The sequence below is a fragment of the Hemibagrus wyckioides genome, linkage group LG20 (assembly GCF_019097595.1).
Source record: "Hemibagrus wyckioides isolate EC202008001 linkage group LG20, SWU_Hwy_1.0, whole genome shotgun sequence".
Lineage (NCBI taxonomy): Eukaryota > Metazoa > Chordata > Actinopteri > Siluriformes > Bagridae > Hemibagrus > Hemibagrus wyckioides.
The window spans coordinates 21,051,434-21,061,433 of NC_080729.1; the positions used below are offsets into that span (position 1 = coordinate 21,051,434).

The 10,000-nt window shown below is 39.7% G+C and overlaps 2 protein-coding genes and 1 long non-coding RNA gene across 6 annotated transcripts in view; 1 reads left to right on the forward strand and 2 right to left on the reverse strand.

Annotated features, from left to right (window-relative positions):
* xrn1 (5'-3' exoribonuclease 1) overlaps window positions 1-7,220 on the reverse strand; it is a 29,067-nt gene extending 21,847 nt beyond the window's left edge. For 3 of the 4 annotated variants that reach the window (XM_058418496.1, XM_058418497.1, XM_058418495.1), the window contains exons 1-4: window positions 7,017-7,219; window positions 5,453-5,685; window positions 5,055-5,152; window positions 1,973-2,082 (exon numbers count right to left, since the gene is read on the reverse strand). In XM_058418496.1, the coding sequence (XP_058274479.1) occupies window positions 1,973-2,082; window positions 5,055-5,152; window positions 5,453-5,685; window positions 7,017-7,091 (516 nt within the window). In that variant the 5' untranslated portion in view covers window positions 7,092-7,219. Of the gene's footprint in view, window positions 1-1,972; window positions 2,083-5,054; window positions 5,153-5,452; window positions 5,686-7,016 lie in introns of all 4 variants that reach the window. The other variant, XM_058418498.1, reaches the window with a different exon arrangement.
* LOC131370918 (uncharacterized) lies at window positions 6,669-8,615 on the forward strand. Its single transcript, XR_009207472.1, has 3 exons — window positions 6,669-6,955; window positions 8,059-8,167; window positions 8,257-8,615. It is a non-coding gene; the product is annotated as an uncharacterized LOC131370918 (long non-coding RNA).
* LOC131370916 (uncharacterized) overlaps window positions 8,021-10,000 on the reverse strand; it is a 64,836-nt gene continuing 62,856 nt past the window's right edge. Inside the window, exons 4-7 of the mRNA XM_058418501.1 lie at window positions 9,236-9,328; window positions 8,837-8,851; window positions 8,243-8,350; window positions 8,021-8,157 (exon numbers count right to left, since the gene is read on the reverse strand). Coding sequence (XP_058274484.1) covers window positions 8,253-8,350; window positions 8,837-8,851; window positions 9,236-9,328 — 206 coding nt within the window. The 3' untranslated portion in view covers window positions 8,021-8,157; window positions 8,243-8,252. The remainder of the gene's footprint in view (window positions 8,158-8,242; window positions 8,351-8,836; window positions 8,852-9,235; window positions 9,329-10,000) is intronic.

Sequence of the window (10,000 nt, forward strand, 5' to 3'; positions counted from 1 at the left end):
TCATACACAGATCATACACAGATCATACACAGATCCACACACACAGATCATACACAGATCATACACAGATCCACACACAGATCATACACAGATCATACACAGATCCACACACAGATCATACACAGATCATACACAGATCCACACACAGATCATACACAGATCCCACACACAGATCATACACAGATCATACACAGATCACACACAGATCATACACAGATCATACACAGATCCCACACACACAGATCATACACAGATCATACACAGATCACACACAGATCATACACAGATCATACACAGATCCCACACACACAGATCATACACAGATCATACACAGATCATACACAGATCATACACAGATCCCACACACAGATCATACACAGATCCACACACACAGATCATACACAGATCCACACACACAGATCATACACAGATCCACACACACAGATCATACACAGATCCCACACACAGATCATACACAGATCCCACACACAGATCACACACAGATCATACACAGATCCACACACAGAGATCCACACACAGAGATCCACACACAGATCATACACAGATCATACACAGAGATCACACACACAGATCATACACAGATCATACACAGAGATCACACACACAGATCATACACAGATCATACACAGATTCCACACACAGATCATACACAGATCCACACACACAGATCATACACAGATCATACACAGAGATCACACACACAGATCATACACAGATCATACACAGATCCCACACACAGATCATACACAGATCCACACACACAGATCATACACAGATCCACACACAGATCATACACAGATCCCACACACAGATCATACACAGATCCCACACACAGATCATACACAGATCATACACAGATCCACACACAGAGATCCACACACAGAGATCCACACACAGAGATCCACACACAGATCATACACAGATCATACACAGATCATACACAGATCATACACAGATCATACACAGAGATCACACACACAGATCATACACAGATCCACACACACAGATCCACACACACAGATCATACACAGATCCACACACACAGATCACACACACAGATCATACACAGATCCACACACAGAGATCACACACACAGATCATACACAGATCCACACACACAGATCCACACACACAGATCATACACAGATCCACACACACAGATCCACACACACAGATCCACACACACAGATCCACACACACAGATCCCACACACACAGATCATACACAGATCCACACACACAGATCATACACAGATCCACACACACACAGATCCACACACACAGATCATACACACACAGATCATACACAGATCCACACACACAGATCATACACAGATCCACACACACACAGATCCACACACACAGATCCCACACACACAGATCATACACAGATCCACACACACAGATCCACACACACAGATCATACACTGATCCACACACACTGATCCACACACACTGATCCACACACACTGATCCACACACACTGATCCACACACACTGATCCACACACACTGATCCACACACACTGATCCACACACACAGATCATACACAGATCCACACACACTGATCCACACACACTGATCCACACACACTGATCCACACACACTGATCCACACACACAAGTGTTACAGAGTGTTAAACGTTTTAATGGAGTGATACAGAAACGGAAATCACACACACCTTCGTTTTTATTCTATTTTATTTAACAGTTTATTTATAGTTTAGTAAAATTGATTTCTTAACTTTAAAACATAACAGTCTATAAATAATGGCACAACCTAATGTATTCTGGAAGTGGAATATAAAAAGGTCATCATGGTAACCTGGAAAGCTGGGTCATCTCTCCATCCTCCATCAGCGGCTTAAAGATTCCACATACGGTGTGCTGGTCAGACGGACTGATATTTGACCTATTACTGTGTGTGTATGTGTGTGTGGTCACTCTGCTCACCTCATGACCCGACAGATACACTCGTACTCCCTGCCACATTCGGTCCGTGGACAGCTTTTTCTGCACAAAGTATTTCAGCTGTTCGTGAAGCCGAGCCATGAACTCCGTACCTACAGAAAAATAAAATAACAAATAAACACAAATCTAAAATAAACACCAATTTAAAAAACATATGTAAACTCTAAAGTACACTATATTGCCAAAAGTATTGGGACACCCCTCCAAATCACTGAGTTCAGGTGTTGGGCTCGGCCCCTTAGTTCCAGTGAAAGGAACTCTTAATGCTTCAACTTCATACCAAGACATTTTGGACAATTTCGAGCCAGAAAAAAAAAGTTTTGGGACGTCTGCCTTTACATGCACATGAATGTAATATGGAGTTGTCCCGCCCTTTACAGCTATAACAGCTTCAACTCTTCTGGGAAGGATTTCCACAAGGTTTAGGAGTGTGTTTATGGGAATTTTTGACCGTTCCTCTAGAAGAGCATTTGTGAGGTCAGGCACAGATGTTGGACAAGAAGGTCTGTCTCACAGTCTCCACTCTAATTCATCCCAAAGGTGTTCTATGGGGTTGAGGTCAGGACTCTGTGCAGGCCAGTCAAGTTCCTCCACACCAAACTCACTCATCCATGTCTTTATGGACCTTGCTTTGGTCACTGGTGTGCAGTCATGTTGGAACAGGAAGGGGTCATCCCCAAACTGTTCCCACAAAGAGCATGAAATTGTCCAAAATGTCTTGGTATGAAGCTGAAGCATTAAGAGTTCCTTTCAATGGAACCAAGGGGCCGAGCCCAACCCCTGAAAAACAACTCAATGATTTGGAGGGGTGTTCTAATACTTTTGACAAAGTACTGTACCTAGCACGTATTAACAAAAAAAAACTAATTTGATCAGAATATCCAGTACTTCAATGAATGAATGAATGAATGAATGAATAAATGAATAAATAAATAAATAAATAAATAGCATTTATTTAAAAACAAAATTATGCAAAGAAAAATTATAATAATTTAATAATAAAGCATATCCTGCTATCAGCTAGTGCTTATTAAGTAACAGTTAAACAGCTTTAGATATTTATTTAGTAACTCTAATTATATGATACGTAATGATATGAATGTGTATACTTACAGCACTGAGATTTATTTAAATAAATGTTATATTTACTATATTTATAATTACTCTCTCTCAATACATATACAGATATACACACACAAATATATATATATATTATATATATATTAGGGATGCAACAATACAGTTAACCCACGGTTCAATACGTACCGCGGTTTTTATCCACAGTTTTCGGTTCGGTTCTGATGGCTTGGCAAATTAAAGGTTTTTTTTCCATTATTCTTTGTTTAGGTGACAGGAACAGTATGATTGTTAAGAAGAAAAAAAACTGGTTTTAGTTGCAATTCTCTTTATTCTACTTAAATGCAAAAATCAACTAACACAATGAAAGTGTACTGGAAATTGTTGAGATATAAAAATTAGCGCTTGTTTGACTTTATTACAGGAGACGGGTTTGGACGACGATGCTCTTTATTCCCAATCCACTCTGTAATGACCAGTCAGGGTGAGATAACTCTCTGTAATGACCAGTCAGGGTGAGATAACTCTCTGTAATGACCAGTCAGGGTGAGATAACTCTCTGTAATGACCAGTCAGGGTGAGATAACTCTCTGTAATGACCAGTCAGGGTGAGATAACTCTCTGTAATGACCAGTCAGGGTGAGATAACTCTCTGTAATGACCAGTCAGGGTGAGATAACTCTCTGTAATGACCAGTCAGGGTGAGATAACTCTCTGTAATGACCAGTCAGGGTGAGATAACTCTCTGTAATGACCAATCACTGTGAGATAACTCTCTGTAATGACCAGTCAGGGTGAGATAACTCTCTGTAATGACCAATCACTGTGAGATAACTCTCTGTAATGACCAATCACTGTGAGATAACTCTCTGTAATGACCAGTCAGGGTGAGATAACTCTCTGTAATGACCAATCACTGTGAGATAACTCTCTGTAATGACCAATCACTGTGAGATAACTCTCTGTAATGACCAATCACTGTGAGATAACTCTCTGTAATGACCAGTCAGGGTGAGATAACTCTCTGTAATGACCAATCACTGTGAGATAACTCTCTGTAATGACCAGTCAGGGTGAGAGAACTCTCTGTAATGACCAATCACTGTGAGATAACTCTCTGTAATGACCAGTCAGGGTGAGATAACTCTCTGTAACCCCCGAGCTCCAGCTATGTTATTAGAGCAAGACTTTGTGCTTTATCCAAAGCGTTTTCAATTTTTTTGCACGTTTTTTTCGTAGAGGTTGGGAAAAAAGGCTCCCGCTTCCACACAGTGATATCTCTGGGTGATGGAGCTGTAGATGTGTGGTCATGTTGGAAGTATTTCCATGTCCGTATCTAACTCGTGTGGAACACTGCTTAAACACAGTCATGTTTTTTTAGTGTTTTTGTTTCATCAGCATCATGGTCAACAACAAATGTCCCCACACCACAGATCTGAATCACGGATTCTGTCTCGTGTTTCTGTCTCACTTCACCGCTCTCCAGGGTTAGAGTGAAATCTGACACCAGCATCACAAGCATGGTCACCGCCCCTAACTTTAGCGCTCACTGATTGGATATTCACTCACAGGGAGGCGTCTCTCTCAGCATGTAGACATACAATGCAGGCAAACACACACAGGAGGTACAGAGAGTAATAGAGCGCATGAAGGAAAAAAAAAATACCAAAGAAATTTAAAAAAAAAAAAAAAAAAAAATGCATGGTTATTACTGTTTTAAAGAAAAAACCGAAAAAACGCGGTTCGCATATGCGTATTGAACCGTGGAGGTCGTACCGAACGCTTCAATATTATATTGAGTATTGTGGCATCCCTAATATATATATATATATATATATAGATATCATTTAATTCATATTATTACTGAATAATTATTATTAACACACAAACACCATTCATAACAATTAATTACTGCTAATAATTATTATGACTATTAATTAATAAATAATTAATTAAGTACAACAGTGTGTTAAACTGTCACACAAACCGGGTGTGATGCAGTTGGAGTCGAATCGAGCCTCTGTGGGTAAAACCTCGCCTTTCTCCAGAGCCTTCTTTATCTTCTCCTCCGCTTCCTTTGCCGATCTGAAAGAAGAGAGAGCAGCAAGTGACCATTAGTGACCTTAAGTGACCTACAGAAGAGTAAGGTTCGGGACACAGCCCAGTGGAAACGTTCCACACGTGATTGTTACTTCTGACTCCTTATCTATCTATCTATCTATCTATCTATCTATCTATCTATCTATCTATCTATCTATCTATCTCTCTCTCTCTCTCTCTCTCTCTCTCTCTCTCTATCTATCTCCGTCCTAACGAGCTCGTTAACACAACCCAGATCATCACAGATAACAGATGTAGAAGCCTTCAGCTCAGAGGTTCACAAACCTGAACCTTCTGCCACGCTGCTGGTTCATTTTGGCCCTGGGTGCGACTCCATCCACAGCCATGAAGAACACCTTCCTGGGCTTGATGATGCGAAAGAGCACTTCGAGGTAGTGGAAGATGTCGGAAAAGATCTTCTCCTCAGTGATACGGAAGTGTACGTCCTCGTCGTTGGGGTGCGAGCACTGGTGGATGATCCCGTTCATGTCCAGGTACAGATTATCAAACTCTGGGATCTGTGAGAGAAAAGAACACAGAATTTATTCTGTTTTAATGAGAAGAAGAAGAAAAAACAACAGGTCTGGACCAGTCTCCAAAGAGAACAGAGTTGAGATATGTAAAGGACTGATGACCGGACCGGAAAAGGAAATGGTCACAACGCTATCCTTTAACAAAGGTGCCAAAATTTCTGCACACCAAAAACAGATATCACGATGTTCTCCATAGTGTCAAAGCTCCACATCTTTAACTGACTTGATCAGACAGAAGCTTCAGATGCTTCATGCACATTTTACACAAAAATAGAGCAGGAACTCTGTCACACCACTAGAACCGCTCTCTTCCTCTCTCCGCTTCTCAGAGTAACACACACACACGCAAGCGTTACCTGCTCTCTTCCACATACACAAGCTCACTGATGCCTGTGTCTTACACACACACACACACACACACACACACCAGGTCAGTGTACAGGCCATACACACAGAGGAAAGCGTTACCTGCCCTCTTCCACATACACGAGCTCACTATAGCCTGTGATTGGCTAGAGTCGCTGTGACTGACAGGGGGAGAGTGTTATGCCCCGCCCACTCCACCGGCAAGTTCACCACATCGGAAAGTTCAACAAACTGAATTTAAGTTATTGTAGACATAATTTGCCTGTTTTTAAAACTGTTTAAGATAAAGCAGACTGTTTTCTTCACAGTTAAATAAATACCTGACTGTATATTTTGTAAAAACCCTACATATATAAAACAAATCGATAAATAAGAATCAAAAGTGCTTTAGTTTCTTTCACCGCAATAAAAGCCGATTTTTATCACTTCAGTAAATACAAATAAAATTTTACATACTAAAGTTAATATTATAAAACTCATCGATTTAGGATGAAATAATATGTTTATGGATAAACATTGTTCATATTTGGATCGCTATAGAGACAAAACAACACTTCAGCTCTCAAACCTAACAAGCTAACAGCTCTGATGGACCGTATCCCAAATCCTTCCCTCCTCATTACATAGGAGCACTAGTTCACAGCAGTAACTCATTCCCCTCGCTCCCTACGTAGTGCACTGCACCTGTGTCTAGGGAGCGTTTTGGGATTGTTCCAGAATTCCTCAGTGTTGAGTAACTGAGAGGCTGAAGCGTTGGAAATGAAAGATTTCGAACGTGACCACGTCGAATTTAGACTCCGTTCTGACCACAACGATTTCTTAAAACTATTTTATCTTGTTTGCCAACAAGCATCTGTGCATATATATATGAAAAAGAAGCAACCCTGAGGTGAGGGAGAGTGTTAGCCGGTTGCTAGTGCTAAAGCTAACTAGCATTTATTAACACAAACCTGGTGCTCCTTCACAACTTCACTCAGACACGGATATCGCTCTGAAATCCATCGGTAAAATTTAGGAACCCCCATCTTGCCGAGAAAAACAACAAAAACCTAGTAATCAGTAAACAAATTTCTGAAGCGGGCGTGAAGAGCTGTATAAACTTTGATAGCTAGCTTTGTATTGCTGTGTTGGGCTCGAGCTAGCGGTTTACACTTCCGTTTGTTTTCCCACTCGCATTTAGACACGTCCCGCCTTCCTGCGTTCGGATTGGACAGTACTGTGTAGCTATGCGCAGAATAATTGGCTAGTAGTTATAGCATCCAATCATTACACAGGAGGTGGAAATTTACAAAAACGGGTAGGACAAAAAAATTACAAGCGACAATGGCTGTTGCTCTGCCAGTAATAATGTCCGTGCAGAATCTCTGACCTAATGACCGCAAAATGAGGTTCAGATATCACAGGTTTTAAGATTTTGTGTAAATCATACACAGACGACACACGATGTCTTTTGTATTTTAAACGCATTCGGAAAAAGTTAATGCATATAAGAGCAACACATACATTTGAATGTTTTTATTTTTTAAATATTGTGCAACCGATCATTCATCCGGGTTAAACAGGAACCGGTTCCTCACCGAGCTGTACTGTACATCTAATCTAGTTCGCGAAGATTTAAATGTAAATATGCAAATACTTAGAGTTCATCTTTTAAATAAACAATTTTATGATGATGAAGAGTGTTTGCTTCAAACAGAGCTTTAATACAAATATAGAGCAAATTACAGAGCAGGCTCGTTTTTAAAGGAAATACGATAAAATGAACAATCAGTGGTGTACAGACTCTGTATTGTGTATTTATTCATGTGAGGAATATTTAAATATATTGTACATACAGGAAAAGGCCCTTGTGTTAGAGACTTCTAATAAAAAAAACACACTGTAGTAAAGAACAATAAGGAACTGATGAGTGTTTTTCTTTTAAATTCCAGCTGCTTTGACTAGTAATTTCAGTGCACAAAGAAAGGAAGTGTGTGTGTGTGTGTGTTTCAGAAGTGCCTGTACAAAACTGCTTTACATCTTTCATTCTCCATGAAGAGTCCATGTTCCTCCACCTCAGGAAGGAGCTCTCACCAGGATATACTGTCGATGCTGTAGGAGGGTAACAGACTCTTACTTTATACAGAAATATTACACCACATTACTGCCAATATATCATCAGAGTAAACTGTCACACCTTTAACATTTCAGATGAGAGTTTTAGTCTCGGGGCGTAGAAGAGATTCCTGCTTCATCGTGTTCTCCAGAGAGTGAGGAGGATAATGGATAAGAGAGCCTAAAACACCTAAAAAATAAAGAAAGGAAAGTATTTGTATATATTGTAATGAGTTGTGTGTATTTATTCAGTACAGATATCATCATAATCATAAAGTTCTCCTGTCTGGCCACCAGAGGGCGCCCTGAATCACACAGAACGCCGATCATCTACTAGTCATGTGTAATCTTTAACAATGGAATATTAGACAGATCTTAATAGTTTCTTTTTATCTTTTTAAAGTTCTTCTTTATCTTTTTATAGTTTTAACCAGCGTTTTGTTTTTAGATTTGAGTCGAGTTTCACCTTTTAAAATAAATAAAACAAGGAGTTATTACTTAACAATGTACATTTATGAATCTGAAATGTAGAAATAAATTTATAAATAAAGAAATAAAACTTTCATGATTTATGCATGTGCATATCTTTAGTCATTTTTAAGAGCACAAACAACAATTTCCTTGAAATATAAATAATCTGAATAACTATTTTAACACATGGACACATCGTCCTCACCTCCAACCTGAGATCCTGGAAACACAGAAGACGAGAGGAGAGAAGGAGAAAGGTTAATGTAATAACTTGCAGTAACTCTGAACACAAACTGTACATAAAGTCATATAGAACTTATAAAACTTGCAGTTCAATGCCAATATTTATCACAGTAGCATACTGAAAAAGAATGCCACCTTGCTCATGAGTGGGTGGGGCTGAGTGGGCGGGGTCAGACAGATAGACATATACCAAAGGGGCTGGGTCAGTGTATGAATAGAGAATAGAGAGCTGAGGGGGTGGAGCAAAGCAGATATGGCTAAGGAGGTGGAGCTTATAGGCTAGGGAGAGTTAAGGTGGGAGGGGTTTAGTGCATAGCTAGACAATAGAGGGGGCGGAGTCTGAGATCCTGCTGTAACTCACCCTGTTTATTAATCACTGATAAGCTGAGGAGAAGAAGACTGATGAAGACCGAAGCTCCAACAAGAGGAATCACAACGGATAACACAGGCACTTCTGGAGAAGACACACACACACACACACACACACACACAAACAAACAAATACACACACACACACACAAACACACACAAACACACACAAACAAACAAATACACACACACAAACACACACAAACACACACAAACAAACAAATACACACACAAACACACACACAAACAAACAAATACACACACACAAACACACACACACACAAACAAACAAATACACACACAAACACACACACACACACACACAAATACACAAACACACACACACAAACAAACAAATACACACACAAACACACACACACACACAAACAAATACACACACAAACACACACACACACACACAAACAAACAAATACACACACACACAAACACACACACACAAACAAACAAATACACACACACACAAACAAACAAATACACACACACACACACACAAACACAAACAAACAAATACACACACACACAAACACACACACACACACAAACACACACACACACACACACAAAAAAAAACAAATACACACACAAAAACACACACACACACAAACACACACACACACAAACAAACAAATACACACACACACACACACAAACAAACAAATACACACACACAAACACACACAAACAAACAAATACACACACACACACACACAAACACAAACAAACAAATACACACACA